Source organism: Pocillopora verrucosa, chromosome 11, assembly GCF_036669915.1.
Source record: "Pocillopora verrucosa isolate sample1 chromosome 11, ASM3666991v2, whole genome shotgun sequence".
NCBI classification, from domain to species: Eukaryota; Metazoa; Cnidaria; class Anthozoa; order Scleractinia; family Pocilloporidae; genus Pocillopora; species Pocillopora verrucosa.
The window spans coordinates 15,951,137-15,978,419 of NC_089322.1; the positions used below are offsets into that span (position 1 = coordinate 15,951,137).

At 39.0% G+C, this 27,283-nt stretch overlaps 2 protein-coding genes across 4 annotated transcripts; both read right to left on the reverse strand.

Annotated features, from left to right (window-relative positions):
- Positions 1–635: 635 nt before the first annotated feature.
- Positions 636–9,856, reverse strand: LOC131771115 (uncharacterized). 3 transcript variants are annotated; one of them, XM_066158735.1, is made up of 7 exons: positions 8,736–9,856; positions 6,306–6,572; positions 5,285–5,776; positions 4,280–4,438; positions 3,493–4,122; positions 2,650–2,679; positions 636–963 (listed from the first exon to the last, which is right to left on the reverse strand). In XM_066158735.1, exons 1-7 carry the CDS (start codon positions 8,806–8,808, stop codon positions 833–835), a joined length of 1,782 nt encoding a protein of 593 aa, XP_066014832.1. In that variant the 5' UTR covers positions 8,809–9,856; the 3' UTR covers positions 636–832. The 3 variants fall into 3 exon arrangements, 1 of the variants encoding a protein (XP_066014832.1); XR_010715779.1 differs by lacking the exon at positions 2,650–2,679 and adding an exon at positions 1,603–1,767 and having other exon boundaries at positions 852–1,052; positions 8,736–9,855; XR_010715780.1 differs by lacking the exon at positions 636–963 and adding an exon at positions 1,646–1,767 and having other exon boundaries at positions 2,090–4,122; positions 8,736–9,853.
- Positions 9,857–12,129: 2,273 nt separating this feature from the next.
- LOC136276995 (uncharacterized) lies at positions 12,130–23,918 on the reverse strand. Its single transcript, XM_066158560.1, has 8 exons — positions 23,802–23,918; positions 18,963–19,229; positions 18,022–18,513; positions 17,683–17,841; positions 16,522–17,013; positions 16,157–16,315; positions 15,681–15,839; positions 12,130–15,583 (listed from the first exon to the last, which is right to left on the reverse strand). The coding sequence occupies exons 1-8, from the start codon at positions 23,881–23,883 to the stop codon at positions 14,916–14,918; spliced, it is 2,478 nt and encodes an 825-aa protein (XP_066014657.1). The 5' UTR covers positions 23,884–23,918; the 3' UTR covers positions 12,130–14,915.
- Positions 23,919–27,283: the final 3,365 nt, after the last annotated feature.

Below are 27,283 nucleotides of genomic sequence, written 5' to 3' on the forward strand. Positions count from 1 at the left end.
TCTTCTCGTAGCTCGTCACGCACAGGTAAACATTGCGGGCTCTAATGGCTGTAGCTCCTAAATGGAAAATGTTGGGAGAAAATGATGTTTTATGAACACGCACATTCCTGGTATCAACGTAAAACTCTTTTAGCCGGTCAGCACACGAATTCTCTAACAAAGAATAAAGCTTTTTTCTTTTTGCTTTTGAGTAGCGCCATTATAGAGAGTTTACTTATGTTACGCAAACAGATTAAAGGTAATCTTCCTGGCTGAATTCTGACAGAAATTCCTCTACTGATTTCAGGTAATGAAAGAACATGAAGAAACGAAAGAAGTCTCCAAACGAGCGCAGTTGTTATTGAGAGAGGAGACAGCCGCACTTCTCCTGATGGATGTAAGAGTGGTGAATTTGGCGAAACCAAAACCGAAGTAATTACAACAGCCAATCAGAAGAAGGATAGTATTTCAAGAGCCAATGAGAACTCAGAGTAAAAACTACCAAATTGTCTAAAGCGCGGGAAAATGCGGGCGACCAGGTCGTGATTAGTTTTACTTTTGCATCTGATTGGTCGTGGAAGTGACGCGAGTTTTCTGCACCAATAAAAGTGTGAAGTAAAGCAAAAACAATGTAATTTCAGACTACTTTGATACTCAATAGAAAAATTACTCTATACAAGGCTACATGAATTCGAAGATGTCTACTGTTTTCTGTTTATAACGACTTTGTTGAAGAAGCCTTTTGATAAACTATCGTACATGCTTCCTGTATCCTACACAATTGATGCAGATGACCAGCACGATTGGGTGTTAATTTCATTCTTGGGATTCATCAGCCTGCAGTGCAGACATCTCATCGTAAAGAGCGTGTCAGCGCTATAAGGGATGGTCCACCGGGCAGCCATGTTTGATTATCATCATTGTTCCTTCCTTTCCTTGCTGCCTTGTTTGAAATAGAATTGGAATCGAAGTAGAAGGGAGGGGATGGGATGGGTAATTGCCACCTTCCCCCTTCCCCCCCCCCCCCATTCCCTATCGCCAACCGTTGGTATGAAGAGTTTTCTATCCTCAACCTTGAAAAGATAAAAATTTAAACTAGGGATAGTTTCTAAAATCATACTCGCTTGAGTTATAATTAATAAAGGGCCTCTGTGGACACTGTGTCAATGGAGTCATGTTTGAAACCAGCAGTTTTGTTCACTTAGTAGATAGAGTGAAGAAAATTGTTCACATTCCTATCTCCGAGTGAAGAAACATGATAAAAGACTAAAACGACAAGCAGCCGCTGCAGGGACGAAACTTAAAAAAAAGATTTAATGAGCAGACCAATTATAGCGCTGCACGTGCATTTTAAGACTGTATAATTCAAAGCCGTTTTATGAAAAACAACAACGAGAAATCACCAAATTTTGAGAACCGAGACCCAACGACATTTATTCACATTTTTCCTTTGAACTCAACACTGTGTTTGTGGGTTACGCTGAAGGGGAAGTCTTGCGTCCAGGAGGCAAGTGAAATTTCATTTTTGACAAGTGAAACTTCATTTTTGATTGAAGTTTTCCTGGACGTCTTAACTTGCCAAACCAATGATCAAAATATTTCGGTATAATACAAAATGCTTACCTAACATTTTTTCTCTCAAGAAGACGTTACAACTACAGTAGCTCCCACACATCTTTCCTCTTCTCTGAACTTGCCTTGTGCTTCATACCTCAATGAAAGTACAGCTGCAGCGTGAATTAATTGTTGCCAAATTTGCATAGGGCAAAATTCTTTCTTGACAAGTGCCTAGGAAAACAGTCATTCATCAACAGCTTTTTGCATAACTTTTATTGATTCGGGAGAAATAATGTAGTAAGAGCTTACCTTACTCAGACACACTATTGAATGTCGTCATGCAGGAATCATAATTGGTAATTAAATTTTAACTAACATTAGAAGAAGCCAACTTTTCATGTGAAATAACAATAAATCTTGCACACATTTCCTTTTTTATACAAATACACGTCGGAGAGTCGATAAACATGTATTGGAGAGTGAGCAGACGTAATTCAACAGGCCAGTCTGCTACAACACTTATGAACGCCATAATTAATGTCGACATACTTACCAACAGCAACATCTCGAAATGATGCACGTTGCGGCCTGGAATCTGCTAAGATATAGGCTGTTAAAGGTAAGTAAAGCACTATAGATATTATTTGTATAGAGCTTGACAACCGACCGATAATCCGATAACAGACGATTAACTGCAAAAATTGTACTTGTAAACGGCTAGCCTGTGGAGAGAATTGACAACTGGAAACACTTCTGCATTCACAGGCTGATATACGGCTAAAAGCAGACCGAAAATAGTTCAACTTTCGCCCGATGCCGTAAACACCATGCTTTCAAGCTTAAAAGATGTTATATTTGGAAATCTGAAAAAAACTTATCATTTGATTTTTCTCAAGTGAAAATTTCAGTAACAAACAACTTTATTTGTCACATACACTTCAGATTTCAAAGGTGAAAATCCAACTTGAGAATCTCAAGCAGCCAACGATTACACAGATTTAGTTTGAACACCTGTGATGGTCAATTTAGATTTTTCAAACTCAAAATCTAACTTGGTTTTAATTTTGATAACAAAAAATTCAGATTTCTTATCAAGAGCTCTGAATTGTAAAAATAACATGTATTTCGGATTTCTGACTGTAGCTGTAAACCCGAAATGCATAAATTTGGAAAAGACACACATCTGAGATTTGCGATTCAAATCGAGATCTAGACGTGCGTGCTGAGAGTTAGCACTCTGCAATACAGTTTAATAGTTCTCATTTAATGTAACCGTGGCGAGACTGGCCGTAAATGTGGTAAACGTAGATAAATGCATTTCGTTTTAAAAGGATATATTGGCGTTTTCGCTAATCGTCCATGCTAAAATAAAAGAGACCATGAGACTATTGAAAACGTATGGTATTAAAAGCGCCTCATTTCTTTTGAGGACAGGTGAAAAACGGAGACGCCACATTTTCTCGCTTCCATTAGTGTTTTCAGGCGTTTTGCTTGTACAGTAATCCATGCTGAAACACCTGAAATCGCTGATGAAAACGGACTACAGAAAGCGGTTTCAAAAGTAAAACATTTTGAAACGGTCTTAAAAACGCCAAGAGAAAATAATGGGACATTATTTTATCTCAAAAAACGCCTAATTCCCGTTTTCTCCTGATGAAAGAAACGGCGGCTTTAACAAAACCGTGACGTAAAAAGCGTCACATGCTGTTGCTTCCACTGGTAATTTCGGGCGCTTTCTTGTGAATTATTTGTGGAAATCCATCAAAATGTGTTTTCTTCAATTCAAAAAAAGTCAACACGTCAGTGCAGGCAGGTAAAGACGACACGAAACAATTTTGTAGATGAGCATTGTTAGTTGAGACGAAATCCGATACTACTAAAAAAACGCTCAAGTGTGGAGGAGGTTTTACAAGAAGCTTGGGACCAAGTTGGAAATGAGAATAACACGTGACCTACCTAAACCTATATCACCAGGACAACTCGGGTATTCACGCATGACAGCTGCTAGATTGTGAGGATCAAATGAACAATTCGTCTGTGACGTCACTCTACTTGTATTGTTCAGTGCCTCTTTCCATCTGTGAGCAAATTTCACACAATGCTCACTCAAGCACCAGTTCTGTCTAGTGACAGATGAAGAATTATTGAGACAGTTTTTGACGGCTACGTCATAAATTGCTCGGAGATTCCTACAAAGGTCGCGTGAAATAAATCTGATCTTGGCAGTTTTTTCAGTTTTTCCCCACTGATCGCTGTCTGTGACGCGAATTTTTACTTCAAATTCGTCACCATTTTTAAAATGAAAATCGTCCGTGACTTCAATTCCCCCAGTCAGACGGTGAACGCAGAAATAACTCATTGGCTTAACGGCGCCAGCAGCTTCACAAAAGTCGTCAATGTCGCGGCGTTTCCGTTTTGACTCGCTGTGTGACAACTGTTGTTGCTTGACATCCTCTATGTAAAACAACAACGGTTGAACCAAAGACTCCAAGCGCCCCGTGACAGTAACATTCGTGACAAGAGTTTCTTTTTTGATGTCATAAGGCAGATAAACGACCTGGTCACTGAGCTGCAATGGATTTGTGTCTATAAAGGAGACAGTAAATCAAGAAAATATATATGAGGCTGATTTTGACAAAGTAAAAACGAAAAGAGAACTAGCAGTGAATGGATCCTTGCTCCTGTACACTCATTGATTTACCTCATATCTATTTCACCTACACTGTTTTGTTCAATGTCATACCTGAGCAATTGGACTCGCTTGTCATTCCTGTTTTTCCAAATGTCTGTTTCTTTGCTTGACATTCTTTGCATGACCTTTGACCCTGTATGTTCTGATATGTGTCTGACGGACAACGGACACATAGACTGTCGGGAACGAATTTAAACCCAGGCAAGCAGCCTAAGCAAAGAAAGAAAGACAAAAACATTACGTCTATCTCGGCTTAGATTTGAAATAGGCTTAATTAATCACCAATTGATACCACATCGCAACTTCTGCGCATGAAGTGCCACCAAACGCAGACAATTCACTTCTGTGTTGTCATGAGCCGCTAGCTTGTAGAAATCTGATTATAGATTTCTTTGGCTCGAAAACATTGTATAGATGAAACACCAAAATTAGGCGCGTTTAAGTTTGTTTGAATTTTTTAAAGCTGTCTGTTGGAGGTTAAGGTAGGCTCGACTTTCATCATTCTCTCAAGTCTCGTCTTAGATACTCCTGAGAAGGTCTCTTGGTGGAGGAGCGTGGGCTCACTCCTAACCAGCGGATGAGAATTGAAGCTAGGTTAGGGGTTCGGTTAGAGGAATGCAATGGTCAAACGTCTGCGCATGTACGACGAGAGAAATAATCTCGAGTACAAAGATTGGAACGATTGATGTCACACAATGCGCCCTATACAGTGCTTTCAGGCTTTTCAAACTCACAAACCAGTAAATAAGAACATTTCAAAAGCGAATAGATTTTATTATAAGGCCCGAAACTGACGGTAAATCAACAAAATACCCGTAATGAAATAATATTTCTGTCAGAGTAGTGTCAAGTTCTCCTTTTCCCTTCTTCTCTTTCTTTTTGCAGCTTTCTGTGAACATCTCAATTCATTTTCGTGAATTTTGCGTGAAAGCGGTATCTTTACATTTCTCGTTAAAATTTTGCGCGGGAATTTGGCGCACGGCTGGCCAAAACTATATAATTTGCGCATGCCTCGTGTTTGACCGCTGTGTTGGTTATTGTTTGTTGGCAACTTACCACATTTAGTGCTGTTAATCCGTATTGACCCCACGGCACAGCAAGGCGGCAGTATATCCCCACCACAACATGATGTCTTGTTTGATATTGAGGATAAATTGTAGGTGGAGTAAGTCATATCTCCTTGCTTTATTTTTGGAGTATTTGAGTCTAAAAATTGTTTGTAGGCAGATAGAGTACTGATACAGTCAAACAGCTTCTTGGAAACTTCATAATCTGGCACACTTGTAGATGCTGTAAATATCAGTGGTATTCTAAAAAAAACACTTCGCACTCCTGGGAGAGAGTTAATTATATCTTTCCTGGTGATTGTGACACTACTGCACGCAGAGAGATTGGAGAGAATGGTGGATATTCCACTAAGAAGACCAGAAAACGTCCTACTGGTGTTACTTATGGTGCTACTTGTAAGACCTCCCGGGATTTCATAGTGAAATGTGATATCGACCTCGTAACATCTTTTCACATCGTAGTTGGCAATCAGTGAAGCGTCTGAAATCACAGGAAAAAATGTAGAATTCGTTTCAAATGACCAGTTACAACAGAGACTCTTCTTTATATATATGTTCTTTTTGTGTTTATCTTAATTAGTTCTTATGGACAAGAAATTATTTATCACCAGTGGGGTAGTGTTTTTGAGGTTTTTATTTTTGGGGTCACACGGTTTGTTGGAGGAACGACAGGGGGTTAGTCTTCGTTAACAGAGTGTAATCACATCATTTGCGAGTACAGTTATTTAACTGCCCGCTGGAACACAGAACAGGACTGAGTGAAATGAAGCCATCTGTAGTATGTTGTGAGTGTTTGAAGAGAACATTGATGTTTGTGTTCTGATGATTCATAATTCCCCTTGCTATGGAAAATCTACAACACACCATTCTTGTATCTCACACGAAACTCTGAGAGCGTTAGGCACGAAGAGAACCTTAACGTAAAAAAAGACAGTTTTTTTTTCAAAGATGTCGAGCAAAAGGAAGGACCTGCGGAACGACAATTGTGATGTCACAAGTGTATCACTTACTAACAATCCTGTACACGTCTTGTGCCCAGGCCCAACCAGTTCCGCCCACACATCTGGTCGAAGCTCCGTACTTTTTGTAAGTCACATGAGCCAGCGGTCCTGACCAGCATTGCCCTGCATACTGAACTCCAAACACTAAGTACCCAGCTCTCTTTGCGGCCTGCGCACATCTCTGAATAGCATTGCTATCAAACCTCCAGTTGCCGAGCAATTTTGGCATGGCTCGAATACCATCGTCTTGAAAACATCCAAGGTGGAAAAAGTTGACTGCCGGAAATAAAGGCACAGCGGTTTTCAAAGAATTCGCTCTAAAACTGGCGAGTCTCTACATTTATAGGACTGCAATGCGTAAAGTAATCGATTTGCCTTGGCAGACAGACTGTGTTTTTTTTTTTACTTTTTAAAAATCTATGTGGGTAAATCTTGTATCAACCGTTTTATTTTCTGTTTTAAAAGCGCTACGATGTTTGTTTTCTTTTATATTTCGACGCAAAAAAAAACTCGTTGAGGTAAAACTTCAATGAAGGAATACTCCGAAACCAAGGTAATAGGGAATTTCTCTTCTATGCTGCCATTAGTCACTCAACCAAATTTCCCTTAGATAGATAATACAGTCCTTGCAGATGATTGCGTTTATAAATCATTCTAACACAGACGTCCTTTCTATCAGGCAAGCGGGAGACACCTGGTTGAAACTTAAGAGCTGCTTCGAAATCATACAATATAGCCATTTTCAGCAATTTTTCTCTCAAAACAGCCAAAGGATTATGCGTCTCAATCTTATTTAGCACTAAACGCTTTGATCTCGGAGGATGACAGAAGAAATTAGCGAGGAAGGGTGAGGAAGGAAGATTTGCCAACACAAGGGGGGTGGGGTGGGTCAGGAATTTTGTTTTTCAATTTTTTCTTCAGTGGGATGTTTGGTTGTGTTCTAAATTCCTCCTTTTGCAAGGCTCCTCCTAATGCGTAGGATGGCTCTATTCTTGTCCAGAGATTTGGAACGGTGAATCAAAATGAAAATAAACCAAGCAGTATGGTTTTAGACATCGACCCCTTCTACTCCCCCACCCCCCTCCCCCCCCCACCTGTGATAAACATAAATACAACAGTGGAGATATAAGTTGTTTCACTCCTGAAATTTAAAAAGCCCTGGGGGTATTATGGCAGTTAGAGAACAAAAACAACACAGGAGCAATTTTTCAATATTGTTTCAGATTTATCTGCTCAATTATGTATTTATACTTCCTGTCTGTCGGCCAGTTACAAATGACGTCATCGCTCTTGACGGTACGTCCCACAAAAGAAGAAAATTTATCTGATCAGTAAATGTACATTGTTGTCATTCCTTTTATAATAGGAAGAACAAAATTATTTTTCCGCTACATTGTACACTTTTTGTGATCAAACATTTTGGCATACAAAAATTTGAAAAATGTTACACTGAACGAAATAACGACATTGCCAAACGCTAATGGTCGGAGCAATCTGTAAGGAGAGACGTTAATTTACATGCGTTTTCAATATGCTCCAACGGCACGGCTTTTAAAATTTAGACATGTAATGAATGTCACTTCTAGAATATTTATTACTTTGTCTTTTGTCTTTAAAAATTAACGCTTACCTAACCCATCAATTCAGACAAGCGGATCTATTGAATTCTAGCATGTTATGTAAGATTTAACGAGTTTGCGAAAACCGCATCGTCACGTTTGCACCCAAATAATAAAATCGCTATTCTCACTGACAATTTTTTAAGAGTAAAAATAGATCGAACAAAATTCTGTGTATTGTTACGTAAGGTGAATGAAGTTCAACAACGTAATCATTGGCATGAGGCACTGAAATTTCACAATATACTTCCGCTACAAAGGTTACGTCGATAGTAGTATTAATTGCCAACTTTTTTCACGAAGAGTGCTGTAACAACTAACTAACCCATCAGCAAATTACGACTGAAATTTCCTGCATAATTTTTTTGGCAAGCATTTCTTGATAAGTGCTTGAACACAATTCTTTGTTTACATCAAGCACGTGAAGTCACTCCTGAATTAAACAAGTCCGCAGAGATTTAAGGAATCAGAGCGGCTTTTGAACACAAAAACAATAACTCGCTCCCCGTATCATTTAATTTGTACCAATCTTACACAGGCCTTTTCATGTCAAGAACCAATACAGAGTATTGCAAAACTACAAAAGTAAAAATAAACAGCGATAACACTCACGAATGCTAATGCAGCAATACTTATTCACGCCGGCGAAGTAGTTCGTTTGCTGATGTATGACTATGGGAAATAACAACTGGAGAGATCTTTCGTAACAATTGAGCAATGTAGTTATTTCTTTCATGATAAGACAATCTTCTATGGCCGGGGGATTCATTGGTCGGACAAGATCAAATGCTCATAAGCACATCAATAAATTTTTACAAACCTGAGGTCGATCGTGTTTGAATAAAGAACATAAACAAAGTTGAAGACAACACAAATGCTCTTTTATCGTACATCCTCTGTATCCTGGTCAGCCGATTTGGAGAGCGTTTAAGATATTCAAGTTCCGACCCTCCTCTCTTTCAAAAATTTCTATAAATTATCTTGCAGGTTATTTCATTTAAATATCCACTTGCTTTTCGGGTCCAGTCTCTTCACTTTTCCTTATTTCCTTGATGTGCTATCCGCTCCAATACTTTTCACTTCTCTGATTGGCTTGTGACCATTTTTTCATTTTTTTCGAACTTCCCTTTGCTGAGTCTTTGTAAGGCTTGTCGTCGAACCCAATTCTTCCTCGGTCAATTTCTTGGACACATAAATTATCTCTAATTCTTTTTGACACTTTTGATGTTTGACGTCGGAACTGGAAATGAATTTGGGTCGAAATGACAACGCGACGCTCACATTCCAAAAATATCAAAAGCAACAAAGCGATGCCTCGTTCTCAGCGGTGACGCTCTCTTAATGAGGTGCAATATTGTTACTTATTAAAGCGATGTAATGTAAAAAAATGTACATTGTTGTCATTCCTTTTATCATAGTAAGAACAAAAATATTTTTCCACTACATTGTACACTTTTTGTGATCAAACATTTTGGCATACAAAAATTTGAAAAATGTTACACTGAACGAAATAACGACATTGCCAAACGCTAATGGTCGGAGCAATCTGTAAGGAGAGACGTTAATTTACATGCGTTTTCGATATGCTCCAACGGCACGGCTTTTTAAAATTTAGACATGTAATGAATGTCACTTCTAGAATATTTATTACTTTGTCTTTTGTCTCTAAAATTAACGCTTACCTAACCCATCAATTCAGACAAGCGGATCTATTGAATTCTAGCATGTTATGTAAGATTTAACGAGTTTGCGAAAACCGCATCGTCACGTTTGCACCCAAATAATAAAATCGCTATTCTCACTGACAATTTTTGAAGTGTAAAAATAAATCGAACAAAATTCTGTGTATTGTTACGTAAGGTGAATGAAGTTCAACAACGTAATCACATGCATGAGGCACTGAAATTTCGCAATATACTTCCGCTACAAAGGTTACGTCGATAGTAGTATTAATTGCCAACTTTTTTCAAGAAGAGTGCTGTAACAACTAACGGTAAAATTTCCGCACAGCCCCATACTATTGTAAAACAAATATGTTTTCCCAATGGCAATCTATTGTTTTTGTCATTGTTTTCTCTATCCACGAACTGAATGCATAATGTAGTATGGGGCTGTGCGGAAATTTTACCCAACTAACTAACCCATCAGCAAATTACGACTGAAATTTCTGGCATAATTTTTTTGGGAAGCATTTCTTGATAAGTGCTTGAACACAATTATTTGTTTACATCAAGCACGTGAAGTCACTCCTGAATTAAACAAGCCCGCAGAGAATTAAGGAATCAGAGCGGCTTTTGAACACAAAAACAATAACTCGCTCCCCGTATCATTTAATTTGTACCAATCTTACACAGGCCTTTTCATGTCAAGAACCAATACAGAGTATTGCAAAACTACAAAAGTAAAAATAAACAGTTATAACACTCACGAATGCTAACGCAGCAATACTTATTCACGCCGGCGAAGTAGTTCGTTTGCTGATGTATGACTATGGGAAATAACAACTGGAGAGATCTTTCGTAACAATTGAGCAATGTAGTTATTTCTTTCATGATAAGACAATCTTCTATGGCCGGGGGATTCATTGGTCGGACAAGATCAAATGCTCATAAGCACATCAATAAATTTTTACAAACCTGAGGTCGATCGTGTTTGAATAAAGAACATAAACAAAGTTGAAGACAACACAAATGCTCTTTTATCGTACATCCTCTGTATCCTGGTCAGCCGATTTGGAGAGCGTTTAAGATATTCAAGTTCCGACCCTCCTCTCTTTCAAAAATTTCTATAAATTATCTTGCAGGTTATTTCATTTAAATATCCACTTGCTTTTCGGGTCCAGTCTCTTCACTTTTCCTTATTTCCTTGATGTGCTATCCGCTCCAATACTTTTCACTTCTCTGATTGGCTTGTGACCATTTTTTCATTTTTTTTTCGCACTTCCCTTTGCTGAGTCTTTGTAAGGCTTGTCGTCGAACCCAATCCTTCCTCGGTCAATTTCTTGGACACATAAATTATCTCTAATTCTTTTTGACACTTTTGATGTTTGACGTCAGAACTGGAAATGAATTTGGGTCGCAATGACAACGCAACGCACACATTCCCATAATATTAAAAGCAACAAAGCGATGCCTCGTTCTCAGCGGTGACGCTCTCTTAATGAGGTGCAATATTGTTACTTATTAAAGCGCTGCAATGTAAACAAAATATCAAAGCTTCTGGTCGTTTGTTTTATTCCCTGAAGAAAAGATAGCTTCTTTTCTTATATGTCCTACACTCGCCTTTTATCTCACATCGTCAAGCTTCAGGAAATTCGAACTTTTGTTATGGTCAGGTCTGACATGAAAAAATTATAATATATGCTAGATTCTAGTAAGGCTCGATTCCCAAAGGGGGTCTTCAGAACTAGTCTTGATCACGTAAATTCGAAGGTGATGCCTAATAGCAAGCATATTGAAGGGCCGAAAGGAACAAAGTTCAAGAAAAAAAATTCCGTAAACCTGTTTTCCGATTCAGGCTGTTCGAGACAACAGATACACTCTCTTAGAGTTTCTCTGAGTTCACTACGAACGCAGCCGATCAGTTCAAACTTCTAAGTCTTTCAGACGTATCACTATCGTCATTGGACACCTTGTTCTCCTCGAGGACACGTTCTGGCTCTAAGTTATACGCTTTGACAGCAGTCATGTTTGTTACACGGCAAGGTTGAGCTCAATGACGTCACGCAAGATGGCGGCGTTATTGCTCGATTTTCGAGTAAGGATTTCATATGGTTAGAAAGCACTTTGGAGGCTGAAACTTTGGTAAGTATTCTATCTTTGTACTAACGTTTCATTGGTGAAAAGAAAAAAGCTTCTCTGAACTCTACTTCTCCTTCAAAATACAATGCTAAGTTTCCTGTGCTTTTATCTTGAAGTCAACGCTTATCTCTTCCAAGCCAGTTAGCTGAAGAATTTACTTCAGTCATCTTAATCTTGAATATAATCTTGAATCTCAGCTAGTTCCCATACCTCTTTTAGAGCAACATTAAACCTATCGACTATATTCCCCCCCCCCCCGTCCGAGCGATTGGTGATCATGCGCTCCGTACATCAAATGTGAGTTCATCATTTATGATCTTCAGAGGAATGTTTGCTTTAGTTGAGGGAAGGTCAGCGGCTTAAAGATGACTGGACACGAGGTGACGCTGTGACAAAATACCTTCGCATCATAGTCGAACCTTCCCAAGCAACCACTTCTCATTGGTGGCAATTTTTTTAACTATGGTAGGGGCCTTTCATAAGCAATAACTTCTCTAATATACCTGTCAACTTTTGTGAAGTCTGGGACGTGACATTTTACCTTCAGAATATGTGGCATACTACTTCATGATAACCGAAAACTTGCTTCCATTTTCGAAGGCGTTCCGAAAATATCAGAAGCAACCTCCTTTTCAGTTTCTCCATTTTGAACACAGATACTCGTGAGTCAGCATTCCAAATAAACTCATGAAGGTTCAAGTTTATTTTACTCCCAAACTATTACTGATGCAAATGTTTATGCTTTGAAAATACAGGGCCCAGTTGTGTAAAGGGCGGATAATGCTATGCAACGGATAAATCGCTCTCCAACGAATAAGTGATAGAAAAACATATAGCGTTATCCACCGGATAGAGATTTATCCAGTGAATAGCGTTATCCGAGCTTCGAAAAACCGGGGCCAGATATGTAGAAAGCAGCATTCAAGAACTTTTATTTCGCCTTTTAACCTCTTTCCCCTGGTTTACAAGACTTGTCCTGGTCACGCATGCATTAGGGACCTTCAGCAAACCACGACGGTGACGGCAACGAGAACTTGGCAAAACAAAAGATCTAATGAGCAGAACAATAGCTAAGCACGTGCGTATTAAAACTGTGTAGATTTCCTGGCCGTCCTCTGTAAAATAACAACGTGAAATCATCAAATGAAATTTGCGTGGTCTGAGAAAGGAAACCTCGACGGCAAATTATTAAGTTTCCATTTGGAACTCAACGCCGCTCTCCTACGTTATGCTAAGGTTAAATTACGGCGCCGTAAGAGATGGTAAACGCATCCAGTCATTCGCGAAATTTCAACTAAAAATATACATTCGTTTTTAAGTCGACGTCTTCTTTGGTGTTTCTGTCCTAACTGCTGAAGGTCCCTATTTTTCCGTTGGGAACGGAGTTTTATCAGCCACTGACGTCGCCATCGCATCTAAAATGCACGCTGCTTCAAATCCTAAGCGGTGGCCCTTAGCAGCCTCAAATATCTAAGAGGTGGATAATCTCTAACTCCCATGTGTACGCCATATTCGATGTTGACATACTTACCAACCGCAACAACTCCGGAGGCCTATTAAGATAAAGACTAGAAGGGTGAGTTTAGCACTAAATGTTGTTTATAAAGAGTTTGAAGCTGCTTTCAAAACAGAACCGTAGTTAGAGGAGGCCAGCATCCGACAACGGACGATGAACTGCACAAATTGTACTTGTAAAGGGCTTGCCTATTAAGAGAAGCGACAACTGGAAACACTTTTGCGTTCACAGGCTGATAAACGGCTACAAGGAGACGGGAAATAGTTCAAATTTTGCCATTTGCCATTATCACCATGCTACCAAGGTTAAAAGATGCTATGTGGGAATGTGAGAAAACAGTAATCTCTAACTCAGTTGTGTACGCCATATTCAACTATGAAGACATACTTACCAACAGCAAAAACTCCGAAGACCTATTAAGAAAAAGACTAAAAGGGTGAGTAAAGCACTAAATATTGTTTGCAAAGAGTTTGCTTCTGATCTCTAAAATGCACGCTGCTTCAAATCCAAAGCGGTGACCCTTAGCAGCCTCAAATATCTAAGAGGTGGATAATCTCTAACACACATGCGCACGCCATATTCGATGTTGACATACTTACCAACAGCAACAACTCCAGAGACCTATTAAGATAAAGACTAGAAGGGTGAGTAAAGCACTAAATGTTGTTTATAAAGAGTTTGAAGCTGCCTTCAAAACAGAACCGTAGTTAGAGGAGGCCAGCATCCGACAACGGACGATGAACTGCACAAATTGTACTTGTAAAGGGCTAGCCTGTTAAGAGAAGTAACAACTGGAAATACTTCTGCGTTCACAAGCTGATAAACGGCTGAAATGAGAAGGAAATAGTTCAAATTTTGCCATACCATATTTTCAAGATTAAAAGATGCTACAAAGGAATCTGAGAGAACATAGCATTTAAAGTTTGCCCAGCAATAATTTTAGCAATAAGCAACTTTAATTTACAATTGCCAAGCACGTTGCAGAATTCGAGTCAGTCTAAAGAAGTCAACGACTGAGTTGATTTAAAGTGAGTACCTGTAGTTAACAATTTAGATTTTCTATCTGAAAATCTATCTTGTTTAAATTTTGCAACAGACGATTCAGATCTCTTATCAAAGCTCTGAATTGTGGATATAAGTAATGCACATTTAGGATTTCTGACTGCAGCATTAAATCCGAAATGTACATCTTTGGTGAAAAACACATCTCGGAGAGTTAACAATCTGCAATACGGGTCAGCAGTTTTCAACTGGTCTGACGGCGGTAAGACTGGGGCTTATGGTGAATATAGCCCCATTCTCTTTCGTCCACACCGAAACACCTGATGAAAGGGAATAAAATGAACACTGTCGAAGACGATTTCAAAAGTGGAGTCTTGAAAACGCCCAATTTCTTTTGTGGACAGGTGAAAACGGATCAGTGCTTCTCAAAATGGTGACGTGAAAAACATCACTCTGTTGCTTTCATCAGTGTTTTCGGACATTTAGTGTGGACGGCAAAGGGAAGGGTGGGAGGGGAGAGTAACAAACTGTATCCATCGATACTCTTCAAAGCTACTGTTTTTGGGAGTCGACTCCAGTCTCCTTCGAAGTCTTTGCCTGTTGGTCACGCGACGCGCTCTCTGAGAAAGAGCACGTGTTACGTGATAAGACGAGGAGATAGAGTAGACTCTGCAACACGTGACTACTTACCACAAAGTGGGTTTTCGCGGATGAGCACTGTAAGATTATGGGGATCAGCTGAGCAGTCTTTCTCTGGTACATTACTTGCACTGTTAAGTGCCTCTTTCCAATCATGGGCAGTCAATGTGCACTGAGTACTCAAGCACATCTTTCTTCCATCCACAGATTCTGAATTCTTGATGCAATATTTCACGGCTTCATCATAAATCGCTTGGACGTTCCTACACGGGTCACCAGAAATGAGTTTGACTTTGGCTGTGTTTACGGTTATTCCCCTTGGGTCGCTGTCCGTCACGCGTATTTGTAAATCAAATACTTCACCTTGTTTGAAGACAAAGTCTTGCGTTACCCTTATTCGTCCAGTGAATCGATGAATGCAGAAATAACTTTCTGGTATGACAACACCTTCCTTAAAACAGAGATCGACTAACATTTGAGGACAGAGCTCAGGGTGTGTACACTGAGAATCAACTTCAACACGACGCCGCTTTCGCCTTGACACCTCGTGTGACAGTAGTCGTGGCTGTGTGACATTATCTACGTAAAACTTAAATGGTCGAACAAGGGAAGCCAGAACTGCAGTAACAGTAACATTCACGACTATTGTTTCGTTGTTGATGTTTTCAGGCAGGAAAACTACTTGGTCATTAACTTGCAGAGGATTTGTATCTAAAAAGAAAACGAAGCAAGTCTCAAATGTTTGATAGGAAAGGAAAGGTGTATGAAAAGTCAAATGAACCTTAGCGCAGTTTTGTTGCTGCCATACCTGTGCAGTTGGCTTGGTTTGTCATTCTTGTCTTACCGAATGTTCCTGTATTAACTGGACAAGTCTTACAATATTTCTGTCCATGTTCATCCTGATAAGTGTCAGAAGGACAAGAGACACACGAACGGCCGGTGACGAAGTGAAATCCAGGTAAACAACCTGAAAAAGTAACACAATTTTTCTGAAACGTTTGAGAAAAAAAAACACAAAGATTCTGTCCAGTGTCAAAGGATTTTTCAAGGAGAGGGATTAAGACCGAGGACATTGTTAGGAAGGGAAGTCAGAATTGTAGTAAAAGTAGCATTGGCGACTATCTTTTCGTAGTTGATGTTTCCAAGCAGGAAAACTACTTGGTCGTGAATTTGCACAGCATTTGTATCTAAAAAGAAAACGAAGCAATCTCGAATGTTTGATAGGATAGGAAAGGTGTATGTAAAGTCAAACGAACCTTAGCGCAGTTTTGTTGCTGCCCATACCTGTGCAGTTGGTCTTGTTTGTCATTCTTGTCTTACCAAATGTTACTGTATCAGCTGGACAAGTCTTACAAGACTTTTGTCCTTGTTCATCCTGATAAGTGTCAGAAGGACAAGGAACACACGAACGGCCAGTGACGTGGTGAAATCCAGGCAAACAACCTGAAAAAGTGACCTGATTTGTCTAAAACGTTGGAGGGAAAAAAAACCAAGATTCTGTCTAGTGTCAAGGAGAGGGATTTAGGGACGAGGACACTTTTGGGAATTTTCCGCGCTTGCGTTTAGTACTAATACCGCTGCACAAACCGTGTGTATCATTTTATTGGTGGAATGTTTATTTCTTTCAAAATAGAAATGAAAATCCTTACCGCAACTAGTATTTGAAACCTTGATTGAGCCAACGGCACAGCAGGGCGGCGGTATATCCCCACCACAGCATGACTTCTTCTCCGATGAAGATGGTTGGTTAATTTGGTATGTGGTTTTGTTTTGAGTTATGTTTGGAGCACTTCGGTCTATACATCCTTTTAAGGAGACATTTGCAGCGTTTACACAGGTTGTAACATTTATAGCCACAAGATCATCAGCTATGTTATTTGATGCTGTAAAAGTAAGTGGTACTCGGAAGTAAACAAGACTAACTCCTGGTGGAGATGATGTTATATTTCCGATTGTGATTATCACCTCTTTGCATTGTTGAAGAGAAAGATATAGATTGTGTACAACCAGAAAAAGACTTTGAAACTCCCCTATGACATTTCTGGTGGTGTTGACCGTAAGGCCTCCTGGGATTCGGTAATTGAATACGACGTCTAGTACATAGCATCGTTTGACGTCGTAGTTACCAATCAGTGGAGGGTCTGTAAGGAAACACGAAGTACAGTGAGAAGGGACCAGCCCCTAGCGGGAGGGTGGTTAGTAAACTTTATCGTGACAAAACCAAATCTTCCGACCCCCCCCCCTCCCCTCACCCCCGCGATAAATATTGACCAGTCGTTGCCCGTCAAGACTCAGTTCCTGATGATCCATGGTCAATAGAGCAATTTTCAATTGAGTTTCGAAAGTAATCTAAGATTGCTTTGGTTTCACTTAACTTTGCTCTGTATTTGATTCAGAAAGTCACACTGTCTGAACCAAACAGATGCAAGACGAACCCTCAAGCAGTTTGATTATTTTCACTTTGAATTCCCATTGGCTAATGATAATGTAAACCTTTGTTCTGTTTTGTCGCTGGGATTACTTTGGCTTTAGTCTTTCGAAAGTAAATTGAAAACTGGTTTGAGGCCGATTGTGCAAATATGGAAAATCAGCATCTACCACAACAGTTTCAGTGACAAGGCACTTAAGTAGACAGCAGCACTAAATATGCCGGATAAAATGGAAATAAATCGTGAAGACGATATTGATGCTAATCAAGAGAAATGAAGAAAACGGAACGGCTACTGGAAAGTTTATCCGAGCTCAAGTGCGTTCTTTCTTTTTTCTAAAACCTTATTTCACTGACACGTTCCCTGATATTTAAGGCTCACCTAGGCAGCCGGAATTGCTAGTCATTCCTGTTTTTCCAAATGTTTGTTTTCTTCCTGAACACTTCTTGCATGAACTTTGACCTTGTTCGTCCTGATAGGTGTCTGAAGGACAACGCTCACATAAATTACCAGGAACAAAATGGAACCCTGGCAAACAACCTGCAGAAAGGAATCCATACGTTTCAATTCATTTTCGTGAATTTCGAGTGGAAGTGGTGTCTTAACATTTCCCGTTAAAAATTTTGCGCGGAAACCCGGCGCACGGCTGGCCAAAACTATTTAATTTGCGCATGCCTCATGTTTGATCGCTGTGTTGGTTATTGGTTGTTGGCAACTTACCACATTTGGTGCTGTTAATCCGTATTGAGCCCACAGCACAGCAAGGCGGCGGTATATCCCCACAACAACATGATGTCTTGTTTGATATTGAGGATAAATTGTAGTTGGAGTAACTTATATTTCCTTGCTTTATTTTTGGAGTACTTGAGTCTAAAAATTGTTTGTAGGCAGATAGAGTACTAATACAGACTGTAAGCTCCTTGGAAACTTCATAATCTGGCACACTTGTAGATGCTGTAAATATCAGTGGTATTCTGAAAAAAACACTTCTCACCCCTGGGGGAGAATTAATTATATCTTTCCTGGTGACTGTGACATTACTGCACTCGGGGAGAGACGAGAGAATGCTGGACATTCTGCTTAAAAGATCAGAAAACGTCTTTCTGGTGTTATTTATGGTGCTACTTGTAAGACCTCCTCGGATTTGATAATAAAATGTGATTTCCACCTCGTAACATCTTTTCACATCGTAGTTAGCAATCAGTGAAGCATCTGAAATCACAGAAAAAAACGCAGAATTTGTTTAAAATGACCAACTAAAACATACAACAAAGACTCTTGTATAGATATATTTTCTTGTTTTTATTTTAGTTCTCAGGGACAAGAAATTATTCATCGCCGGTGGGGATGTATTTTTGGGGTTTTATATTTGGGTATGTTCAAGGGGAACGGGAGTGGATCAGTTGTCGCCAGGTGAGTGTGATAACATTATCACATCATTTGCAATTTGCGCGCATCTGTAGTACGTTGTGAGCCTTAGAAGAGAACATTAATGTTTGTGTTCTGGTGATTTGTAATTCACTTTGCATGGAAAATTCTTGTATCTCACGCGAAATATTGAGAGCATTACGTACGAAGAGAACTTTAGCGTTAAAAAAACCCTTTTTTCAGAGATGTCAAGCAAATGGAAGGACCTGCAGGACGACACGTCTATCACTTACTAACAATCCTGTACACGTCTTGTGCCCAGGCCCAACCAGTTCCGCCCACACAACTGGTCGAAGCTCCGTACTTTTTGTACGTCTCCTGAGCCAGCGGTCCTGACCAGCATTCCCCTCCATCCTGCACTCCAAACACTAAGTACCCAGCCCTCTTTGCGGCCTGCGCGCATCTCTGAGTTGCATTGCTTTCAAGCCTCCAGACGCCAAGTACTTCTGGTATGGCACGGATGGGATAGTCTTTAAAACATCCCAGATGGAAAAAGTTGACTGCCAAAAATAAAGGCACAAAGTTTTTCATTCGCTTTAAAACAGGAGAGCTTCTAGATTTATAGGACTACAATGGGTAAAGTAATCGATTTGCCTTAACAGACAGACTGTGTTCTTTTATTTTTTAAAAAGTCTGGATGGGTCAATTTTGTTTCAATCGTCTTTTTCTGTTTAAAAAGCGCTGCGAAGTTGGTTTCGTTTTTTATATTTCGACGCAAAAAGAACTTGTTGAGGTAAAACTTAAATGAAGCAATACTCAGAAAGCAAGGTAGCGGGGAGTTCCTATTCTATGCTGCCATTAGTCACTCAACCAAATTTCCTTTACACAGATAGTATAATCCTTGCGGATGATTGCGTTTATGTATCATTCTAATACAGATGTCCTTTCTATCAGGCAAACGGGAGACACCTGGTTGAAACTTAAGAGCTGCTTCGAAATCATACGATACAGCCATTTTCAGTAATTTTTCTCTTAAAACAGCCAATGGATTATGCGTCTCAATCTTAGTCAGCACTAAACGCTTTGATCTCGGAGTATGACAGAAGAAATTGGCGAGGAAGGAAGATCAGCCAACACAGATATTTTAAAGAACTTAGATCAGACATTTTGGATGTTTCAAAACGTAAGTGTCAGAGATTGTCATTTAAGGGGACTGAATTTCTTAAATGAAGATATTAGCATCCATTTTAGCTCCCATAGTTACTGAAGCACATCAAAAACTAAAACTTTAGATCAGGAAAAATTCGAGTTAAGCTTTTCATTCTAAAGGGGGTGAGGTGGGTCAGACATTTTGTTCTTCAATTTTTTCAGTGGGATGTTGGTTGTGCTATTCTAAATTCCTCCTTTTTAAAAGCTCCTCCCGGTAGGATGGCTCTATTCTCGTCCAGGAATTTGGTGTAGTGTAAAATGAAAGTAAGCGTAGCAACATGGTTTTTGACATCAACCCCTTTTACCACCCCACCCCCCTTGTGATAAAAAAATTACTACAACAGTGGAGACATACTTTGTTTCACTCTAAAAATTTGAAAAGTCTTGTGGCATAGTAGCCTCAGTAACAAAAACAACACAGGAGCAATTTTCCAATATTATTTCGGATTTATCTACTCATATGTATTTATATTTTCTGTCAGTCGAGGAAATAGTCCGGGTGCTAATGACGTCATCGCTCTTAACAGGATTTCTCACAAACATGGAAAATTTTTTATGATCATTTAATGTACATTGCTGTCATTCCTTTCATTAAAGTAAGAACTAAAATATTTTTCAGCTACATTGCACACTTTTCGTGATTAAACATTTTGGAATGCAGAAATTTTAAAAATGCCACAATGAACTAAGTAACGACATTGCCAAACGCTAACGATACGTATAATCTGTTAGGAGAGACGATAAATCATATGCATTTTCGAGATGCTCCGTCGACACGGCTTTTCATACATTTGATGAATTTACTTCTAGAATATTCATTGCTTTGTCTTTTGTCTCTAAAATTAACGCTTACCCAACCCGTCAACTCAGACAAGCAGCGTTACTGAATCCCAGCATGTTATGTAAGATTTCCCGAGTTTGCAAAAACCGCATCGTCACGCTAGGACCCAAATACTATCGCTATTCCCATCGACAAATTTTAAGGAGTAAAAATAAATTGAACAGACTGTTGTGTATTGTTACGTAAGGTGAATGAAGTTGAACAACATAATCACAGGCACGAGAGACTGAAATTTCACAATATACTCACTTACGCTACAAATGTTTGGTCGATAATTGTATTAATTAAGATTTTTGTTCAAGTAGAGCGCTGTAACAACTAACTAACCCATCAGCAAATTACGACGGAAATTCCTGGCGTAACTTTTTAGTCAAACATTTTGCATGAACACAATTCTTTGTTTACATCACATGCATGAAGTAAAGTCACTCCTGAATTAAATAAGCCCGGAAAGATTTAAGGAATTAGAGCGGCTTTTCAACACAAAAACATGCAAATAAAAGAATTCGCTCCCCGTATCATTTAGTGCCAATCCATGTTACACAGGCCATTTCATGTCAAGAACCAATACAGAGGACTACGAAATGGTTCATTTATGCTCATGGTCTAAACGAGTAAGGGACTGGGTACAAACGCTTTTAAAACTCCATCCTACACATGTAGGTTGGGTGGCGATTTCTACCTTATTGGGCAGTTTTCAATTGAATTTCAAAAAACCCAAAACCAAAGCAATCGCTGCAACCAATCAGAAAAAAAAGGTTTACATCATCATTTGCTAAATGCTTGAAGCGCGGGAAAACGCGAATGACCAAGTCGCAATTGTTTTTAGTTATGCATCTGATTGGTCGAGAGGATGACGTTAGATTTCTGGACCAATCACAGAGTAAAGTGTAGTAAAACCAAAGCGATCCCGGGTTACTTATGATACTCAATTGGCTATTGTTCTATATAAAATATATTAACAGATAAATTTTGGTTTTATCAACTGAGTTGATAATGTAAATTGGCCACCGTAGAGAATTTCAAAGCTGACGTTTCGGGCGTTAGCCTTTCGCCACTCACTCTGATGAACGTCAGCTTTGAATCTCTTTACGTTGGCCAATTTGCATTATCAACTCGTTTGATGAAACTGAAATTATCTTTTTATACTCCCCTACCGACGCAGCACCACCTAATTGAAAGTCAATAGTGGACCTCAAAGAGTCGCTCAAAGAAGAAATTTTATTGCAGACGTATCCTTCTAACCAAACAAAGCTTTCTTTTAATGAGTTTCGAAAGTGTACTGTGTCTCCGTATTAGGTCAATAACACTCGAATTTAGAAAATGCTCTTTCAGATGAATATATGTTCCATACGGTGTTTTTTTCTTTTGAAACCTTGCAGTTGAAAAAATATGTTCGCCTAATTTCTTTGATCTCTATCGCGTCCATCACTTCCTCATTCCATGCAATGCATGGTTACCTTTAGAATCGTGCGTTGTTGTGCGATCAGCTTGTCAATTAATGACGTCAGAAATTAATCTATTGCTAAATTTAGTACGACAGCGACATTTTTATTCTAACAAAAAGCGACAACGACATTTGTCCCTAACCAAATAGGCGACGGTACTGTTGGAAAACAATCAAGCGACAATTGATGAATTTATGTCCCTGTTTACAATCGAGCGCATCGAAATGGCAATGTTAGGGTAGTATTCGACTAGATCTAGAAAAGCTAACAATTTAAAAATAGGTTATAGCGAGTTTACGCAAAATTTGGCTAAAGGCATCACCGGATTGTTGTCCTGTTTTCCATGGCTGTATGACGCACGAATGATGGAACGAAAGGCGCCATCAGCGTTCGGATACGTACAAATGTAAGCGGAAATTTTCGCCAGGAAGGCGCTCTTGAAAGGACGGGGTTCCAGAAGGACTTGTAAATTAGGTCCGGCTTGAACTTAAAACTTAAAAGCCAAACGCTGACTACATTGAATTCTTTAGTTTTTCTTCCTTCCTAGCATATTTTTGATGCAGTTAAGAGGGTGCCTTCTCAGCATGTAAATTTGTCTCTCAAAATGTCTGTGATGCTAAGGAGTCATGTTATCTATGCTGGTCTCGAAACGTAAAAACAGCTTATTGATAGCTTCAACGAAACTCTATTGCATTACAACCCCCCGTTGTCTCGCCCGTCTCGGATGATCGCGGATCCTTAATTGACTCTGTGCAAAGGATGACATCCAAAGTCTCTCCTTTCCTGCAGTCAATTTACTTGGTATAACGAAAAAGACGAAGACGAATAAAGTTAAAAATAGCATCAAAATTCCTTTCGAAAACATTATCTTTGCAGCAGTGTTTAGTTTAGTAAATAACAATTCCATAAGTTGAGGCAAATCAATTAGCCAGAAATGACCTGTAGGTCTTTCCTTAAAAAGGAATGGGGTTGATTCCTGACTTCTTAAACAATGAACACAAAGCACAAAAGAATCTTAAGCTCAAGCGAACTTAAACATACAAATAATACTGGAACATGCCATGGCGAGACAAGTCCTAATTCTTCATTTTTTATTTAGGAATGTGTTCATAGAGAGTAGTCGACACTGCACCGCTTACTTGAAAGTCAATGTCGGACCTTAACCAATCACTTCAAGAGGAAATTTTATTGCAGACCTGTTCTTCTAACTAAACAAAGCTCTCTTTCACTGATTTTCGAAAGTGTACTGTGTTCCCGTATTAGGGGACACAAAATCCTAAATTTAGATCTAGAAAAGTTAACAATTTAAAAATAGGTTATAGCGAGTTTACGCAAAATTTGGCTAGAGACATCACCGGCTTGTCGCCCTGTTTTTCATGGCTATATGGCGCAGGAATGATGGAACGAAAGGCGCCATACATCGGTACTTCAATAAAAATGTAAGCGGAAAATTTCGCCAGTAAGGCACACTTGAAAGTACGGGGTTCTAGAAGGACTTGTGAATTAGGTAAGGCTTTTATTCAAACCCGACCTTGAACTTACTTTGACTTCCTTCCTAGCAATGATGCAATTAAGAGGGTGCCTTGTCAACATGTAAAATTTGTGCAAAGTATAACACATAAAGTGTCTCTTACCTGCTGTCGATTGGCTTGATATAACAAAGACAAAGACGAATACATTTAAAATCAGCATCAAAGTTCCTTCCGAACACATCATCTTTGCAGTGGTTTTTAGTTTGGAAAACAACAATGCCTCATATTTAGGCATATCACTTAGCCGGAAATGACCTTTAGGTCTCTCCTTGAAAAGGAATGAGGTCGACTCATAACGGCTTGAACAATGAAACAGGTCTGAAACAAATCTGAAACAAATCTGAAACAAATCTGAAACAAATCTGAACCCTATAACTCCCATGAGTGACCAAGACAGAATTTCTCCTTACAATATCAATGCAATATCAACTAGATAAGTGATGAGAATAAAGAAAAATATCAATTTGGGGATAATTAGTTGATCCAATACTAAATTCTTTCAACTAACATTACAAGAATTGTATAGTTGACTGTAAGGAGAATTACAACTTTGATCTGGGAGTTACAGGGTTAAGCGCACGCGAACTTAAACATACCACTAACAATAGAGCATGCCAGACGAGTTTTTTCTTTTTTTTCTTAATTTTGTATTTAGGAAAGAGGGTGGGGAGGGGTGGATGAGGGGTTCCTGATCCACTTTTACGCACTATTTTGGACAAAAATTATCGCGTCTTGTTCACTTCAAACAGCGATTTACGCGTCACGAAAACTCTAAATCCCTCTTCTTGTGTGCAAGGTTTCGGGAAAATCTTGAGGCTGTGACGATATTAAAGAAAACATGTTAAACTCACCGTTAACAAAAGTCCATATTAAGTCTCGGCGACCATATCTCCGCCACTGTTTGACGCAAGAACACACAAAATTTGGAACCTTTGGCTCGATTACTAAGAGAAGTTTTGATATTGATTGATTTTACCAACAAAGTTTTAAAAAATATATTAAAGCTACTTTAGAAGTTATTTTGAAGCACCAAAACTTTAGGATTTAATGGGTCAAAATTCATGTTTTAAAATTACGATAACGCAATTTTCGAAGGCGTTCAAAGTGTCGTATCACGGTTAGCGCGTAAGAATGGGTCCTAGTTCTTTCGCGCATGTTCAAATCTCAATTATACTGCCACATACGAATGGAGCAAGAAATTCGCTTTATTTTGGTATATAATTCGTCTAGTTTGCGACCGATTTAGATGTTGACAAGTTGGAGTACTCTCACTGGTTTTGCTCCCAGTCTTCTGCGGATCCGTAAAAGCTTTGGGAGAAGGATCAGAGGGTCCAAAAACAGGATATTCCGGCCATTCGTTACCTTCGTACATGCAGTATTAGCAAGTAAGTAGTCTCATAAATAATAAAAATAATAATAATTATAATAATAAAAACTATAAAAAGAAATAGAAAAGTAAATCTAACCTACTTATGGTAAACAAATATATAAATACACGAGTTAAGAATATCATATTAGGGACCATTAAAAACATATGAATCTCACTCGAGGTCCATATCTATTTCTAATAATAATAATAATAATTATAAAAAATAAATTTAAAATGCTTTAAAAGTTATAAAATGATGTATATAGATCTACTATATGTGAATTCTAATGAAATGTTTGTGAAATCAAAATATTCTAATGGATAGATAAAGTATAAAGAATAATGATAAAGATCCTATTCTATCACATATAAATATATGTATATATAAATGTGGGGGTAGAGTCTACCTTGGCATAAAGTGCTCAATACTGTGGTAGCAGAGCTGAGTATATATAAGTGAAAGAATCAAAGAGGACGCATCGATTCTCTGTTACTCTGAGTTTCGCGCCTAAGCCTAAGCCTAAGCACTCGTCAGCCAATTACAAAGGGGCGAGTTTCATAAGGTGACACGTGACCAGTCTCGTCATCGCCAGAATAACAGGTAATTTAGTGTTAACAACTAAGTTGAAAACGTAAATTTGCCACCGTAAAGACTTTAAAGGCTGACGTTTCGAGCGTTGGCGTACAATCGCTTTGACTAACATAAAGTTATAGTTTCAAAATCCTTGTTGAGGACTGAGGTTAACAAGTTTGCCACAGATTGTTGGTGAGAACTGTATAGACTTTCTGTATCGCTAACAGTGAAGCCAGATACGCTACTTTCGATAAACATCGCTCTTCTCGTAGCTCGTCACGCACAGGTAAACATCGCGGGCTCTAATGGCTGTAGCTCCTAAATGGAGAATGTTGGGAGAAAATGATGTTTTATCAACATTTACCGCACATTCCTGCTATCAACGTAAAACTCTTTTAGCCGGTCAGCATACGAATTCTCTAACAAAGAATAAAGCTTTTTTGTTTTTGCTTTTGAGTAGCGCCATTCTAAAGAGTTTACTTATATTACGCAAACAGATTAAAGGTAATCTTCCTGGCTGAATTCTGACAGAAATTCTTCTACTGTTTTCGGGTAATGAAAGAACACGAAGAAACGAAAGTAGTCTCCAAACGAGCGCAGTTGTTATTGAGAGAGGAGACAGCCGCACTTCTCCTGATGGATGTAAGAGTGGTGAATTTGTGATGTTGAGCACGACAACTAATTTACTAAAGCGTGATAAAGTGCGTCTTGATTGAGTGTCGCGAAACCAAAACCGAAGTAATTACAACAGCCAATCAGAAGATGGATAATATTTTAAGAGCCAGTGAGAACTCAGAGTAAAAACAACCAAATGCCTAAAGCGCGGGAAAATGCGGGCGACCAAGTGGTGATTAGTTTTACTTTTGCATCTGATTGGTCGTGGAAGTAACGCGAGTTTTCTGCACCAATAACAGTGTGAAGTAAAGCAAAAACAATGTAATTTCAGACTACTTCGATACTCAATAGAAAAATTGCTCTATACAAGGCTACATGAGTTCGAAGATGTCAACTGTTTTCTGTTTATAACGACTCTGTAGAGGAAGCCTTTTGATAAACTATCGTACATGCTTCCTGTATCCTACACAATTGATGCAGATGACCAGTAAGATTGGGTGTTAATTTTATTCTTGGGATTCATCAGCCTGCAGTGCAGACATTTCAAGGTAGAGAGCGTGTTAGCGCTATAGGGGATGCTCCTCCGGGCAGTCACGTTTGATTATCATCATTGTTCCTTCCTTTCCATGCTGCCTTGTTTGATATAGAATTGGAATCGAAATAGGGGGGAGGGGATGGGTAATTGCCACCCTCCCCCCCCTCCGATTTCCTATCGCCAACCGCCGGTATGAAGAATTTTCTATCCTCGAGCTTTAAAACATCAAAATTTAAACTAGGCACAATTTTCTAAAATCATACTCGCCAATCAATAACTAATCAGTAGTTTTGCTCACTACAGTAGATAGAGCCAAGAAAATTGTTCACATTCCTCTTTTCTCCGAGTGAAGAAACAAAATAAAAGATTAAAGCAATAAGCAGCCGCTGCAAGGACGAAACCACTGACACTGGAGCATGCCAGACAAATTCTTTATTAATTTTTAGATTTTTTTATCTAGGGAAGGGGTAGGTAGAAGAGGGGTTCCTGAT